The following is a 17,285-nucleotide window of genomic DNA, read 5'->3' on the forward strand; positions in this document are numbered from 1 at the left end:
CTTCTTGAGGTATCACCCTGGGATGCTTTTTAAACAGTATTGAAGGAGTTCCCATCTATGTTGGGCACTTACTGGCTGCTTTTCTTTATTATTTGGTCCAAGTCATCAATTTCAAAAACTTTTTTTTATTATTACATTTTAGTTTTATAATGAAATAAATTAATATGGTGGCACAATTATATTTTTGTCTACAAAACTCATTTCAAACATTTAAGCATACGCCTTCAGATCAAAAGATTTTTAAGATCATGAGAAACATTTCAGTCAAGTGTTTCAAAACTTTTGACCGGTAGTGTATATATGTATGTAAGTGTGTAATCAATAATTATAAATAGCAGCAGTATGTTGATGTAGCAGCAGTTATAAAAAAAATAAAAATAAAAAAAAACACCAGTTGCAGGCTGAACAGAAATAATAGTGCGAAAAAGTTGATGGTAAGTGTTCTGAGATAAGTGCTAAATTATATTAAGTGTGTATGTGAAGGGGTCTGTGAAGTTATGTATTAGATGTATGATTGAACAGTCTTATGGCAGTGGGGTAGAGGCAGTTCCTTTATCTTGATGTGTGTGTGCTGATGCACCTGATTTGCTTTCCAGAGGAGAGAAAGGAGAAAAATGGTTGTGCAGGGTGACTAAAGTCCTTCATGATGCTTTCAGCTTTCCTGAGACAGCGTTTAGATGTGGATTTCCTGGATTGCGGAGAGATGTGTGCCTATTATTCTTTGAGCTGTTTTCACCACCTTTTGCAGAGCAGTCTTGTCCTGTGACGAGCAGCTGCTGTTCCAGGATGTAATGCCTCTGGTGAGAATGGATTCAACAGTGCACCTAGAAACTGGTCATGACTGCTGTGGACATCCGAGTTTTCCTTAGACGTCTGAGGAAGTGAAGAAGTTTGTGACCATTTTTTACATGCTCAGTCCACTTGAGGGTAGAAGTGAGTGTGACTCCAAGAAATTTAAAACTGTTCACCCTCTCAACAGCATCATCTCCTGTGTAGATGGGTGCATGCACTGTTCCTTGTTTCCGGAAGTCAATAACCAGCTCCTTTGTTTTGCTGATATTGAGAGCAAGGTTGTTACTCTGGCACCACTCTGCCAGGAGCCTCACATACTCCCTGTTGGCTGTCTCATCATTGTTTGTGATCAAGCCTTCTATGCATGTTAACATTAGTGAGATGAAATCTCTTACTAACCTTTTCTGTGTAAAGTTATATCCAATTTTATAAGTTAAACAACTGTTTTAACAAATTAATTAATGTGCTTTTATAAAATTGCGTCTCATTTCTGCTTTTAAACCCTTCATTAAAAATGGCCCCCATTGACTTCCATTAGTGCCTCGGTGTAACCTCGATTTTTGCTTCTTTTTTTTTTCTTTTTTTTTTTTTTTAAGAGAAAGGAAGGACAAGTCGAAATTATGTTTTGTGGTAATCAACATTATGCCACAAATGTTGTCGATTGAGCTTAATTTGTTATGAACCCGGAATATTCCTTTAAGAAGTTGGGTACCACCTCTGGAGGCTGCGCTGTTTCCCACAAACTGGTTGTAACTCAAAACCTTTTGAGCTGCCTATCTAGGCGACGTCGAGTCGTTAGTATTTATGAGCTTCATGGGTGCAACAAAGTGCGCGAGAACGCGCATATGTTCCACAAAATGCTGTTGACTCGGAACGCGACCGCTGCACGCGCCTATGACGCCCCTAATGCTTTCGTAGTCTGCAAGGTTATGAGACACATCCACTAACTGTTAAAATGGCGATGGAAAACATCGGTGAATCACAGGATGAGAAGAAAATCATTATTAAGAAGGATGCAGAGTCAGAATACAGTGGCGAGGTTGTCGAGAGCACAAATAACAAAGAATCCAAACTGATATTGTACCACTGGACGCAGTCATTCAGCTCTCAGAAGGTAAGCGATGTCATATTTCAGCACCACCGGCGTGGACAGCTCAATAGGATCAGGGTGGATGCATGCTGTTGTTTTGACATATGTGATATTCACATAATAAAAATACTTTTTTTCCCCTTTTTTTCATTTATTATTATTATTATTGTTATTTTATTTTTTTATCTGGACCTAAATAAAGGCTGTTAGTATTTACATTGTTGCTTCAATATAACAACTGCTGTTTCTGACTGACTCCCTGTATGTATTATTCATAATGATACATTCGTAATGATGCATGACATTTAAGTTTGTGCTATTTTGTATTAACGTGGTTAAAAGAATAGTTGTGGTTAAAGGAATAGTTCGCCCAAAAATGAAAATTATCTTATCATTTACTCACCCTCATGCCATCCCAGTTGTGTATGACTTTATTTCTTCTGCAGAAGATTTTTAGAAGAATATTTCAACTCTGTAGGTCCTCACAATATAAGTCAACAGAGTCCAAAACTTTGAAGCTCCAAAAAGCACATAAATGCAACATAAAAAGTAATCCCAATGACTCCAGTGGCGTAATCCATGTCTTCAGAAGCGATATGATAAATTTGGGTGAGAAACAGATCAATATTTAAGTCCTTTTTTACTATAAATTCTCATCCCTGCCCAGCAGGTGTGAATCACCAAAAACACAGAAAGAAGAATGTAAGAGTGGAGATTGACAGTAAAAAATTTCTTAAATATTTATCTGTTTCTCACCCACACCTATCATATCACTTCTAAAGACATGGATTTAATCACTGGAGTTGTGTGAATTACTTTTATGCTACCTTTATGTGCTTTTTGGACTTCAATGTTTTGGACCCTGTTAACTTGCATTGTATGGACCTACAGAGCTGAGATATTCTTCTAAAATTCTTCGTATGTGTTCAGAAGAAGACTGAAAGTCATACACATCTGGGATGACGTGAGGGTAAGTAAATGATGAGAGATTTTTCATTTTTGGGTGAACTTTTCCTTTAATACTTTACTATAGATAAAACATAGTAGGCAGAACACCAACAATAGTGTAAATTGTAAAAACAAAATATTGGAGCATAGCCTACTGTTGTTGTTTGGCAGAATATAAGAACACAGGACACTGTGCCATCTTTCTTCAAAATAATGGAAAACAGTTTAAAAAACATGCAACATGCAGAAACAGGCAAACAATGGGAAATTGTGTTTCTGTCATAGGTGAGACTGGCAATAGCAGAGAAAGGCCTTCGGTGTGAAGAATATGATGTGAGTCTGCCTCTGAGTGAACATAATGAACCCTGGTTCATGCGTCTAAACCCCTCTGGAGAGGTTCCTGTACTGGTTCACAATGACAATGTAATCTGTGACCTCACACAGATCATGGACTATTTGGAGTACAACTTCTGTGATGGTAAAAACTTAAGGTTAAGAGTTACTATTGTATCTAGCCACAATATTTCCATCCCAGATTGCATGAATGAAAGCGTGGGGCACCATAGATGCAGAGTAATGAAGGGGATGTAATGATAATTTAATAAATGCATGAATAAACAAATAAACTCCTGCACCCAAACACAGTTAATGAATGCATTTAAAACGCCTCATTGTCATAATATCTGGAATGACAATATGTTGGCTGATATTCCCATGTGTTAAAAACTGTAATTGTTTACTACTGCATGTTTATGTTTTATTATGTTTTGTGTGACCTATTCCTTATTTTTTATAATGTATTTATTTTGAGATGAATGTCATCTTCTTTTCATTTGGCTGTCTTTCTGTTTGAAATATGCTGTTAAGTTCAGCATGCCTGTGCAGAAATTTGGATAACATGAGAGGCAATGGAAGGTGAGTTAATATACAATATTTGCCCTGGAGTGCTACTGATCTCTTATATAAAATCAGTTCCATTGCATAATTTAAGTCACGTAAATTACATATTTTTCCTGTCATACTTTTGAAATGTTTTTCTGCGATGTGTGCCTTTTTCTGAATCAGAGCACACTCCCAAGCTGATCCCAGAGGAGGGGAGCATTTATTATCATAGAGTGCAGCATTATCGGGAGCTGCTGGACTCCCTGCAGATGGATGCCTACACCCATGGGTGCATCCTCCATCCAGAGATCACCATAGACTCCCACATCCCTGCTTACGCCACTACACATATACGTAGTAAGACACAGGGACTGAGTGTAATAACTTCACATCAGAATACCTCTCTGTGACCAAGAGTACACTGATTGTCACTAAACTTGCAATTTTTTAAACAGTCCTAATGCAGTTTGTTAGTGGTTGGCAGAATCAGCTGTTTGATATGACTTTTACCTGTTATAGCACAGATCAAAAACACAGAGTCTGAGCTTAAGAAGCTAGCAGCAGAGAATCCTGAACTTAAAGACGCTTACATTGCAAAACAGAGACGCTTGAAAGTAAGTAAACATTCATGCAATGAGTTTACTTTACTGTATATTGTTCATATGTTTACCCTTTCTGGGCACCTGCTTTGAGCAGCAGAGTACTGGGGATGTTGTGAAAAACCTTGATTTTCTTTTCTTATAGCTGGGGTCCCCAAACTTTTTGCAACCAGGGCCAGGCCACTCTGTTATGCTTTCAAGGGGGGCTGGAGTGAGCCTACTGTATTTTTGAGATTATTCTTCTGCTTTTAATTAATGGATTAATTTTACAAATAAAATCCATTCACAGAACATGATTTTAATATTGGTAACTATATTGTATGTGTACATTTCTTAGCAATTTGCTGTAAGGATGACTTTGTCATTGCATACATGTCAAGACATGTTGGGGTGAAACAAATGATATGCTCCTTAACAGCCTGCACTTGAATGCTACTGGCTCATGCTATAGTCAGTCTTACAGGCATGAAAAGTCACCAAAACAGTGGGCCGGTCAAAACATGTGACAGGCATGGTTCCGCTGGCCTGTCAAAACATTTAGGAGAGCCGTAGTTTGGGGACTCATGTCTTATAGCATGCACATTTAATCTAGATCACAATCTCATTTACCATGCCAAGAAACCCATTGATGAAGTTCATCTAAAGAATCTTATGAATGAAACACATACTTTTTGTCTCTCTCTAGAGTAAGCTGTTTGACCATGATAACATGAAGTATTTGAAGAAACTCCTGGATGAACTAGAGAATGTTCTGGATCAAGTGGAGACAGAGCTGCAGAGGAGGGTTGAGGAGACACCAGGTTTGAGAAGTTTCTGATAGTATTCACAGTTGTTACATGTATAAGAGACACTGAAATTTAACTTAATTTTTGAAAAGCCGGCATGTTTTTCTTACCTTCTTACCTGCTTCCCTAGTGAAAAAAGAATATACTTAAGCACACTTTATTCTTGGGTGCTTCAGTATACTAAAGTGTATATGCTGGCAGACTATAAATTGGTACTTAAAGTCTGCTAAATTGAAACAACTAATTTTTTACTTAAAGCACATTATTTTGCTGAAAGCAGTGCTGTGGTGCAACTAAAGATATGTTAAGTATACTTGGTTGTGCTAAAATGGAGTATACTTTAGTACACTTTAAATATCTACCCTTGTATTTAATACACAGAATTGACTCAATGTGAACTAATAATGTATTTTTGTGACATTACAATTGCAACTCCGTTACACTGTAAGATTTCTGGCCATAAATTAATGTTATACTGATAATATATTGCTGGCCCACACCACAAATTAATTTTGGCTGGCATTAATATACTGTACATACTTAGGACACTTGAATTCATAGTATTATACACTGGGTAGTATTGAGTAGAAAGTTGGGGGACTAAGCATAGTGGGTCTTAAACCACTGTTAATATGATAACAGTATGTTGAAATGCGAATGATCTTAAAAGTTCTCAGAACAGACATGCCGTAATTTAAAATATACAGTATACAGTATATATATTAGGAAAATGTTACTAGTAATTGTTTTGTGCTTAAAAAGCGTTTTTATGATAATCGCTTTTAACACTGTTCAAACAAGTTATAGTTGGAAACAAACACCAAACCAGTGTACTTTCTTAAAGTACACTATATTTGAACTTAATGTATACTTATGCTAATTGCATTTGTAAAAGCTATACTACTTTACCACTTCATTTGTAGTGATCAAAGTTTCTTTGTGTGCATTTCAAGAAAACATAAAATAAGTGTAATTACATGGTATTTTCAATTAGTACATAGATATGTTAATGTATTTGTAGAATACTTATCATGAAATAAATGCATTTTAAATACAATTTGGTATATTACTTTTACACTAGGGTCTACATACCGAATGGGAGCTTAATTCAACCAACAGTTCCATCAGAGTCAGTGATTCACAATAAAATAAAAAATAAACAATAATAAAATCCATCTTATTTTTTTACAAGTGAGTGGCCACATGCCTACAAACTATATTGCCGTTGAAAAACTATTTTTATTCCCTGGCCCCATTTCCTGTGCTCATTGAATCTGTTCCTCCAGGGAGAGCTAAGTTAACAAAACATCTCCATTATTTGACAAAACAAAGGTAAATAAATTCAGACAACTTCATATCCATAAATCCAATTCAAAACATAACCACAATTCATAATTTATATCACTTGTCAAATTGCATTATTCAAAACTGCTTTAACAAAAATGGCCATAATACTTCTCATAACACTCTTTCTCTCACTCTCTAGAAGAGGGCAGTCAGCAGGCTTGGCTCTGTGGAGAGTTCTTCAGCATTGCCGATGTCTCCCTCGCTGTCACCATTCACCGGCTCAAGTTCCTGGGCCTGTCCCGTCGGTACTGGGGAAATGGGATCCGGGTCAACCTGGAGACATATTATGAGCGTGTCCTGAATCGGCCCACCTTCCGCAGAGTGCTCGGACAAGTCAATAACATCCTTATATCCGCTGTGCTACCCACTGCATTCAGGGTGGCAAAGAAAAAAGCACCAACCTTTGTAGGTACCACTTTGTTGATTGGATTGCTAGGGGGCGCCACTTACTTGGCTTTCCATTATTTCAAAAAGAGACTTCTTGTGGCATGAAAACAGCCATTGGGACTCATTCAACATTGCTCTGTCTTGACTTGGTCGTATACATTTATTACATTTGGCTTTTGCATGACAGTTATATTCAGTGAAGATTGTTGCACAATAAGCTATTTTCTGCCACAATATTAAGCAAAGCAGTTTGCAGTCATACTCTATGTTTATTTAAATGTTCTAAATAGCTTTACTTCATGCTGTAGGATCAATCATGGCCAATATGCTCTTTGTGATAGCAGGATTAAAAATGTCAATGCTCCTCTTTCGTTTTCTTTGCTTAGTTAATTATGCTTGACTGGCTGTGTTGATTAGCATGCTGGAAAGAAGTCACAATAACTGAAGAACTGATTACAGTAAAGTCGAATTTCTATCTCCCCATCATTAGTTATGTATAATCTTACATCTTTTCACATTGATGTATTTAGAATGGAAATTGGTGTCTGTTCAGCACTGGTAAATTTCATTAATTCAAAAATGCTTTTCACTAGATAAATCAAAGTATATCCAATAGCAACAGTCCTTTCTCTGTACAGAAATGTCAAATATAATAAAGTGTATTTCTCGGTTATGTCGATGTCTGGTTATGCTTTGTTTGAAATCAGTAGACCTACTGCAAGGAAGTTGCAACTTGTGTGAAGCTAAACAGAGGTGTATTATATTGTCCAACAAAAACTTGTAGGCACATTGTTTTCTGCTGGAAGTACTCTGGACTACATAAATGTCAAATGAAATGCTCGCTTGCCATTTGTTTACAGCTTACACTTGCAGCTTTCAATTAGTTTAAGTCGGTAAGTACCAGATTGTAGTCTATAGTTTTGTTTGTATCACTTGGTCATTGCTTGCATATGACTCAGTTTGGATTGTTTATATGGATATGAAATACTCCTTGTTCTTGTAACACTTGAAACAACATACTGCCAAAATACAATCAAATTACAAGGAAAGACTTACCAAGAAATACTCCCATGACTGACATCCTTTATTAAAATACAAACTGTCAACCTCTGAGCTTTAAATTAAATTAGTTTAATTAATGTAATTCTATAGTCGACCAGCTAAGAAACAATGTAAATATCACACAGTAGAGATATTTTAACTTTTTTGTCAGTTGGCCACCTCGATTCATGTATCAAAACATGTCTGCATCCTGTTTTTGGTCAACAGAAGGTCTCATTGATGTTGTGTAGGACAATAGTCCCCAAGAGGTGGCAGTATTGTCCAGTTACTTTAAAGACTACAACTCTAAAGGGCTTGTTTTAGTGAACTTTGTTTGAGTGCAGAGCTTCAGATCTGATTGTATTTCGTGTGGACTAAGATAAAGTGTAAAAAAAAAAAAAAAAATGTGTCCAACAAAGAATCTTGCAGCTGACTAAACAAACCACATGTTGAAAGTCTGAACGGTTGCATATATCTCATCTGATTGGACTTGACATCTTGCTATTCGGTTGTTTAAAACTCAACAGGTGTTTTTTTAGGAATTGGCTGAAGTTCTCATCATCTTCCAAAATGTAAAAATATGATTTTCCGTTGCAGTCCTTCAAGTAACCAAATAATTGTACTAGTATATTATAAGCGCTATGGATTGTGCACACCTCTTTTGCTGACGTGGTTAGCTTATTTGAACCATTTTCCATTTACAGTGTATATTCTTAGACTAGTTTCATCTCAACAAAAAGAAAGCATTGAAATCCAAATGCACTTCTTTAATGTCACAACAGACTTGAGTTGTTTGGCCATAATTTGTACGAACTATTGAGCTGCTCACACAACAGTTGTAATAGTTTAGCTTTAAAATGACCATAATATTGAGGAACCACTGAACTTATACAGGTCAACTAGGTTGTATTTAAAGGTGCACTCAGTAGTTTTTCCACATTAAAAAAAGCTTCAGCACTAAAGAAATGTATAGTATTTTTGGAAATTGTTTTTAAATCTTACATGAGATGAAGAATCCAGTCACACCAGTGCCATAATAAAAGCTGATTTATTTTACATGGGGTGGGCTGTCCCGTTCACATCACATGAACAGCTGAATAACTTTATCATGGAAAACCCCCTGTTATCAGACAAATTTGCTCACTAAATAAAGTAATCATGAGTGACTGCATATAGCACTTTTCTATAATGGCGTTGGAAAAAAAAGAAAAAAAAAAGAAAAACTAGGGCTTTTGCAGTCCAAGTCAGCGGCGTGCACAGGCCTCAGCAGGGACAGGGGCGAAATGATAAAAAAGGGCACTAATTTTTTATTTATTATTATTATTATTATTTTATTTAAAAAGTAGCATATATACTTTAAAAAAAATCTTTGCTTTTTGTGTATTTAAGCATTTTTCTTGTATTATAAACATAATTTTTTCTATTATTTCCTTTTTGACAAATAATTAGAAGGAGCGTCTCGAAGTGTTGTTGCTGCTTCTTCTGCAGCTCCATGAGAGCCTGGTGTTGGGCCTGGTGAATGCTGGCGAAGGTTCTGAAGTCTACTTCCAGTGGCGAGGACTCCATAGCAGCGTATCCTTCCTCCTTCCTGGGTTTCATCACCGGTGTGACATGGTTCTTAGCTCTCTTGACAAGGAGGAAGTGGGAGTCGGTTAAACAATCCACGTAAGTTTTTATTTCACACACTATTTTACTGCAATGTACACACTAATGGCTTTTCAGCACAGGCGCATGTGTGGCACACACACACACACACACACACACACACACACACCCACACACACACACAGCCAACTTCGTGTGTTGTTCTCTCTCTCTCCTCTCAGTCTGGACTGACCCATTTTATCCCTCTCCGCTCTCACTGCAAAACACAAACAGCTGTTAGAAATAACACCCACAAGTGGGACTCCTTACCGCTCTCATCTCCTGATCTCACTCTCCATCCACAAATCGGCACTCGACCACTCCTCCACCTCCACAGTATGTAAACATATTGAAATTTTGTTACATATTATTTATTATTCATGTTGCCAGCATTGCAGACAGAAAATACTTAGTTTTGCTCCTTCAAAGGGCACTGCTGTGGGAGGTGATGCCACTCGAAATCTTGTTCCAAACAAAAGTGAACAAGCACTTTCATACAGTAATTCTGTGTTCCCTTTAGAGTACCCACTTCAAGGGCTCTGCACCTCGGAGTGAGTAGGGCATAGGGAGGATCACTTGCGATTTGAATCCGCCCCTGATCTGCTGTAGCGCGCGCTGTTAATGGTACCTATGCTTAATTTTCTTTAATATGCCCGTGATTCACATAGAAACCTCATAATAACACATTATTACTGTTATTGTGAGATTATTACGAGATTTAAATTTTGTTTTAACCATTTTAACTTAATTATTAAAATGTCTACTGCCATGTGCACTGTTTATATTCATATTAGACATATTCAACAAACTCATAATCAAAGGGCCCAATTGCTTATTTTGTGGTAAATAATTATGAATGTGATTAAGTTTTAGCTACTTTAATCCCCTGGATGCTTCAGGACCAACTGATGCAGCTTAAATTTGGCTGGGCATGCTTGAAACATCTTCCCTGCTTACCTTTAGGGAGGAGCCCTGCCCTTCCAAAGAGTACAGTGCCTTGAAAGCTCTTTTCATATATAAGTATTAAGATAAAAGTTAACAGGGTAGAAGAGGAGAGGAGTAGAAAGGGATGATTTTGGCCTGGGGTATAAAGTAAATATCGTCCCACACAGCTCAATGTGGAGTGGCAGTGATCCAGGTCTCTAAACTGGGTGGGGTTCATGGAAACTTCCAAGGTGCTCTTTTGCGCCAGTCCATCTTTGCAGCCTGAGCGCCATACAGGAGACAAAGACAAACGCTTAGAGTGGGCAGGAATCCTGTTTCCATGGACACGCATGATATACAGTCCTTGAGTACTTTGCAGGATCTCCAGAAATATTGCTTTGTGTGGCTCTGTCTGTTGTCTGTCATTGGCACATGAATAAATGCTTGATGTTTTTACCAGCCTTCTCCATTGCTATTTTCAGGATATGATGTTACAGCTTTTGTACCTAAACTGTGAACTTTGTCAGTAAGCCAAACCACTTGCACTGACATTCTGCCAAGCAGTTCTGCAAATGGACCAAGACTGAAAGATGATCAGTATCACTTGGGAAACAAAGCTACTCTGCTGTCATTCGACTGACTTTGCCATCACTTGGACTGCAAGCAAGCATCCCTTTTTTGTAATTCTTAGGGGCCGTTATTTAGACCATCTGTGCTACTTTTTTAAAGACCCCAATTGCTTGACGAGTGTAGTTTTCTTTCCTGTGTTGCGATATTGCATGTTGAAACAGGAAGTTTGGGTGGGACATTTTAGATAGCCAATAGACTAGTTACGTCACAGCCACGAACCATGATTTGCTACTCGCTAGTCAGTTGCCGGTGGTATTAAGGGGACAGCCTTATTCTGGAGAGCATTTGATTGGACAAAAAATCTATGTAGTGCAGGTGAGTCATCAATATTTTTGGTACATTTTCCCAGAGGTAAGAGACTGTAAATTTTAAATGTGTATATCTGCTGAAGGTTAATTTTGTCAACTTTTAGGAGTACACTAATATATATAGCTTCTCAGCAAACAGACTGATCTCACAGTGAAATCGGAAACAGTAGGTTGACTTTTCTTTAGCTAAAATCTGTCTTTTCTTACCGAAATGCAAAACACTGCCCCCAGTTGCCAAAGCGGTAAGTGTTGTTGGGTGTATGGGCACGTGTAAGCTCCATTTTGTTGAAATGTCCATGGAGGGGTGCCAAAAGCGAGTTGTTTTCAGCTGAACAGGTTGTAATACAGAGAGGAGGAATGCATATTTTATGAACTGTACACCCCAACCCAAACCCCAAAACCTAACCATCAGTGGAGTAAAAATTTTATGTGAGAGTGAAAAATGCAACCTCAGAATCGCGGTAGTCACTGATTACGCGAACACAATTACTTTCTAGTTTAACAAGAGATTTGAACCTAGTTCTCCAATACTGCTGACGCAACACGCTTCCAGTAGTGTTAGTGAGTCGTCATAATTCAACAGATCCTAGGGTACTGGAACACTTGGAAACGACATGGTGACTTCCTGTGTGTGATTATATCAGCTAACAGAGTGCAACAGTGCCTGACGTGATCAAAAAATCAATGGAAAACATATACAACTATTTATTAAACTATCTAAGTTGTTGATTATAAGTATAAATTCAAATATTTTTTGTAAAATATTCATATATATATACAAATAAGTATTTTGAGAGTGTAGGGAGACATTGATCGATTGCGTCATTTACAGTGCTTAAAGGGAGTGGGCAGTCACTGCTGAGATCTTTTGCCAGGGATCGTTTGCTGAGACTCTCTTGGTGATTGGTGTATTTTCCTCCTCAGTATCATGGATAAAGTAGTTCTTTTTCAGGAATTCCACTATTAAAAATAAAATATGTTTAAATGAAGTTGAAATAATGCTGACTGATGGCTTCATCAGAAGCATACACCATCGATTACCATCCTCTGAGCTAATGGAAGGACTGTATTTAAAGGTTTCCAGGTTATTGTTAATAATCAATTCCCCTATATATATATATAAAAAAAGGGATTTTTACTTCCAGAACCAGACGGTAGCGCTGTATAGACATAGACTAAAAGCCACAAAACTCATACTTTAATTGTTGGTCTAGTAAATGTGTTTTAGAAAGTGTTTCATGTTAAAAGAAGTTAAATTTATGATCACATCTCTAGACTGCAGCAATCTATTCCATTCCGCTGCACTGCGTCAAGCTGTTGTTTAATGGAAGAACACATTTTGTGTGAACAGCCCCTTACTGTGTCATTAATGTCCAAAATGCACTATTGCATAAGACCCACTAACACTCTAGTGGATGACATCAAGCGATTTAGAAGAAAAGAAGAGAAAGAAAATGTTTTTCAGACTGTCACATTTGACATTAGACACAAAGAGAAAGATAATTTCTCTTAAATGTGTTGACTCATCAGAAACAAAAGCCTGTCTTCCAGAAGTGTCTTTCAGGGTCTGTTTATAGTATTTACTGATTGGCCAGCTTGGATACCAGGTTGTTGACACGAGTGTTAGAATGGCCCCCCAGCAAGTTTGAACATCGTAACTTCACGATGAAATCTGCTGCCATCATCCATCTGTACATGTGCACCTCAAATGTTTAAACAAGCACTGCATAAACAAAAGCACAGAGTCCGAGAAGGGAGCCAAGTCACTGCTGCAAGGCCTATGCACTATAAAGCCTACTCGACGGGATTATTTTAGCCAAGCTAAGCATACTAGCTCGTTTTACATCCTTAATTAATTTTCTGAATGTGCAGAAATGAACTTATTGCCTCCACTGCAAAAAATCTTTGCTTGGTTTTGGAAAGCTATCACCTCATAGTTTCAAAATAACATCTCTTTTATTGAAACACACTGCACATAAAGACAGTTCTTGCATTAGAAACCACACAGCAGCATGTTCGGAATGGAGTGCTAGCTTACTACTTACTGAATACTGTGTATACACTGTGTACTGCCTACTACATTTTGAAAATAATAAGTGATATACTGTAGTAGGCATTATTCAAAATATACATACACTGTAAAAAATGTCCGTAATTTTAATGATAAAAGACTGTAAAAATGCTACAGAAAAAAATCGTAAATTGGTTAACGAGTAGTTAGCATAAAATATACGTTAAATTTTTTTTATATATTTAAAAAGACAAGACATGTAGTTTTATGGTAAAATGTTGTACAAAATATTTTTTTTTTAGATGTAAAAATATGATTTCCCCATATAATTAATGGTTAAAATGTATATCATGTTTAAAGGTGCAGTATGTAAGATTCAGAAACCCTTGCTACTAATGACACTTGTGGCTATTTAGTGAACTGCAGCCAGCTGCCTGTTACTCGTGATCTCGCACACACACTCCATAGGGACACAAGCATCGACCAAAAAAAAAAAAAAAGAGACTGAACGTGATTCACTGTCATCATGCTGACAGATGAGGTAGCATAATTAAAATTACACAGTTATGATTGTTTACTAGAAACTTTGAGACTGCATATTATATTTCACTCTCCAGTGTGTGGATATAGGTCTGACTATGTGAGACTGTAGTTTGAAGTAATCACTTTTCTTTGCATGATACATTGACTGCATTTATACGATAGCCTATGTCGGATTTAGCTAGCTAGCCAGCTTTATCAGTAGCTGTTAGCTAAATTTGGTGGATGATGACAGTAGCTGTTTATAAAATAGTGTGTACATTATAAATATTTTGACACAATTCAGTATTAATGTGATTCCATCACAACTGTCATTTTGATATATCGATGCAATATTGTTTTATAATAATATAACGTATATATTTTCTGTATAACCAAGTTTCGTTACATTAATGAATGGGTCTTTTTGCATTATCTTGAACATTGTCTAGCATTCATTTAATGTATTATTGTAGTTTACCTTGCTGAATAATTACAGATTAACATTAACCTGACTTTTAGTATAAAGAGAAGATCGTTAATATCATTTTAAAGTTACGAAGCAAGGTAGCTTGCAATTCGTCAGCATTAGCAGGGAAGATCAAGTTAGCTAAAATTACACAGATCAATCCTTATTAGTTCCCGACCGATTTATCGGTATCGGCGTATGTTTGCCGATATGCGCTGATATGAAAACTTTTTTTCAGAACATATAATGCAGAAAACAATGCTTTAGAATTGGTGTCATAGCATAATTTGTCCAGCAGAGCACGCTCCGACTCCATTGTTTACAGAGCTGACTCTGTGCTGACGGTGGCTCTGCAGACCCGAGTTAAACTGTGTGTCTTCACGGTAAGTTGCTAACTAGTTTGTGAAATACATACTGGAAAGTAATAATACTAATATAACGTTAACCCTGTCCCTGACAACCATGTTACTCATGTTTATCTTTGCTATTATTTGCTGTTGGCCAGCTATAGTTTGTCAGTGCAGTCAGTAATGTAGCAGATTGAAAGGTAAACATCAGAGCATTTTTTTGCAGCTCAGCAGACAACGGTGTGGTGGTGGATTGTATCTGTTGAGTGTAGATTTCACTACACTGTTACCTAGTTGGGGAGACGCAATGCTGGAAAGTAAATAAAGTCCATCTTTTGCTCTCCATGACAACGAGCTTATAGCTAACTAGCTAACCATGTAGCTACTTTCATTGTTGTCAGCTGAGTGGAAGCTAATGAGTAAACATGTATTCACCAAACTGTTTTGTTCAGGATTCACAGTTTGGTACCCCCTTCAACCGAACAATTCCAGTCGTTGCATTTACCAAATGTAATATTTAAAAGTCTGATTTTCCACCGTTGAAAGTTTCCCCTAAACTTGCATAGCAGAATACGGTGTAACACCACTGCCGCTGTTTATCTCTTGACTCGGCAGTATTAATTTAGTCAGCATTTAACTGATACTAAACAGTAATACTGATGTTTATTTAGCTATTTATTTTTATTTTTATTTATTCTTTATTTTAATGGTCAGCATTTGACTGATACTAAACAGTACTGATGTTTATTTAGCTATTTATTGTATTTTTATTTATTCTTTATTTAAATGGCCAGCAATTGACTTATACTAAACATACAGTACTGATGTTTATTAAGCTATTTATTATATTTTTATTTATTTATTTTCTCAGTGTTCATTTCTAGAATTTGTTGACAATGTATAATAATAATGTCAAATATTTTTTGATAAAAATATTTGTTTAAGAAAGCAGCCTTCTGAGTACCTTTGCATAGTCATATCGGTGCAAAATCGGTGAAAATCCACATAGAAAAGGTCTGTTTTCATTCCAGCTCAAAAATTAACTATATCGGCCACCATATGGGTAATCTGTGAATTTTCCTCTCTAAAATCGGTATTGGTATCGGTCTCAAAAATCCCATATCGGTCGGGCTCTAATCCTTATGGCACTATATTTCACATGCTTTGCAGTTATGTAAGCTTACCTGTCCAATAAGAAGAATGCCAATTCAGAGTCGGTTTTGATCCCCAAGGAGGTCCCTCCAGGAATCAAATGCCCTGCCGATATTCACTCTAGTTTTCGCTCAACCATGATCACGTTCCCGCTTAGCCAGACGGGAACAATGGATACATTTTTTTTTTTCTTTTTTTGTCTTACTCTGAGCTTGTGTAGGAGTCGGTGTTGTGCTGGGAGCTGGAAGTTTGCTGGATTCCATCTCTAAGATAACGTTACCTAGTGTTGAAGTTTGTTGTCGCTGTTGAATAGCAGAAGCACTGAGGCAAGGCTTTCTGGAGCGCGCATAAATGTCACATCCTTTGGATTTTCCCGGCAAAAGCGACCCGCTCCCTTCGCATGAAAATCAGTCTACGGGCTTTAATAGGCAACCTAGTAAGTCCGGGAAGGGCTCATTTTTTAAGTTGCATTACAAGCCGTTCACACATTATCAAAAAAATAAATGTTTTTTTTTATATATTGCACCTTTAACAAGAGAATACATTTAATTTCTATGGTAAATTATTGTTACAGTAAAAACAGTAATTGGGCGTTCCCAGAATTCCTTGTGTGACCCATTACATTTCATTATATTTTATGGGAATAGTTATGTTTCTCCTTATTTTTAATATCAGTTATAGTGATGTTCTTTGGGGTGTTCTGTGTTCCCTATCTGTCGATGTTGTGTCGATGTAGTGACACTAGGGGTCACTCTTGGGAGCCCAAGACACTTCTGGTCTATGATAAAAGGCCAAAGAAAATTGGCGAGTGGTATTTGCATACCACTCCCCCGGGTATAAAAGGAGCTGGAATGCAACCACTCATTCAGATTTTCTCTTTGGAGCCGAAAGGTCGATGTTTACTGAGCTGACTGTTCATTCACCTCTGCTGGATCTGACAGCACATTTCAGCGGCTTCTCCCTCCTCTGCACTGGTGCACTGCACAGAACGCCCCTGGGCGCTTCAGCAGAAAAAAGAGAGTATATTTTTCTAAAAGAGTGGCACACACGGAACGTCTTTTTAAAGACACATCTTTTTAAAAATGCCTTTCCGTTTGTGTGTTATTCCTGGTTGCGGTCATTACCTCTCAACTTCTGACGGACACGATCGCTGTCTTTCTTGTCTGGGCGCGACCCACGTGGAGACAGCGTTTGTGGAAGGATCATGTACACACTGCGAGAACATGACCATGGCAACGTTGCGGTCGTGGCTTGCTTTCGTAAGCACGCTCATCTGCCCCGATCAGGCTTCCGGATGAGTCCGCCGGCTCGTCTCACGGCGAGTTCGACCTCTTGTTCGGAGCCCGTGAAGTTAATGAGCTCGAGTGCAGTATCGGAGAGCGGGCTCGTCAAGTCGGATGCAGAAGCCTC

The 17,285-nt window shown here is 37.5% G+C and overlaps 1 protein-coding gene and 1 long non-coding RNA gene across 4 annotated transcripts in view; both read left to right on the forward strand.

The window, feature by feature from the left end:
- The first annotated feature begins 1,550 nt into the window (after window positions 1-1,550).
- gdap1 (ganglioside induced differentiation associated protein 1) lies at window positions 1,551-7,502 on the forward strand. Of its 3 annotated transcripts, none has more exons than XM_051686966.1 (6): window positions 1,551-1,906; window positions 3,116-3,308; window positions 3,896-4,069; window positions 4,232-4,326; window positions 4,997-5,111; window positions 6,583-7,502. In XM_051686966.1, the coding sequence occupies exons 1-6, from the start codon at window positions 1,748-1,750 to the stop codon at window positions 6,933-6,935; spliced, it is 1,089 nt and encodes a 362-aa protein (XP_051542926.1). In that variant the 5' UTR covers window positions 1,551-1,747; the 3' UTR covers window positions 6,936-7,502. The 3 variants fall into 3 exon arrangements, with proteins under 3 accessions (XP_051542926.1, XP_051542927.1, XP_051542928.1); XM_051686968.1 differs by lacking the exon at window positions 1,551-1,906 and adding an exon at window positions 3,698-3,745 and having other exon boundaries at window positions 3,246-3,308; XM_051686967.1 differs by lacking the exon at window positions 3,896-4,069.
- Window positions 7,503-11,287: 3,785 nt separating this feature from the next.
- LOC127434338 (uncharacterized) overlaps window positions 11,288-17,285 on the forward strand; it is a 58,308-nt gene continuing 52,310 nt past the window's right edge. The window contains exon 1 of the long non-coding RNA XR_007896023.1: window positions 11,288-11,384. This is a non-coding gene — a long non-coding RNA (uncharacterized LOC127434338). The remainder of the gene's footprint in view (window positions 11,385-17,285) is intronic.

The sequence above is a fragment of the Myxocyprinus asiaticus genome, chromosome 44, assembly GCF_019703515.2.
Source record: "Myxocyprinus asiaticus isolate MX2 ecotype Aquarium Trade chromosome 44, UBuf_Myxa_2, whole genome shotgun sequence".
In the NCBI taxonomy this organism is placed as follows: domain Eukaryota; kingdom Metazoa; phylum Chordata; class Actinopteri; order Cypriniformes; family Catostomidae; genus Myxocyprinus; species Myxocyprinus asiaticus.

What these genes read in the sequence shown, in the direction of transcription:
- gdap1 (XM_051686966.1), top strand. Translation starts at nt 1,748, where the DNA reads ATGGCGATGGAAAACATCGGTGAATCACAGGATGAGAAGAAAATCATT. An exon ending in AGTCATTCAGCTCTCAGAAG is followed by an intron (nt 1,907 to 3,115) that starts GTAAGCGATGTC and finishes TTTCTGTCATAG; the next exon opens with GTGAGACTGGCAATAGCAGA. An exon ending in CAAAACAGAGACGCTTGAAA is followed by an intron (nt 4,327 to 4,996) that starts GTAAGTAAACAT and finishes GTCTCTCTCTAG; the next exon opens with AGTAAGCTGTTTGACCATGA.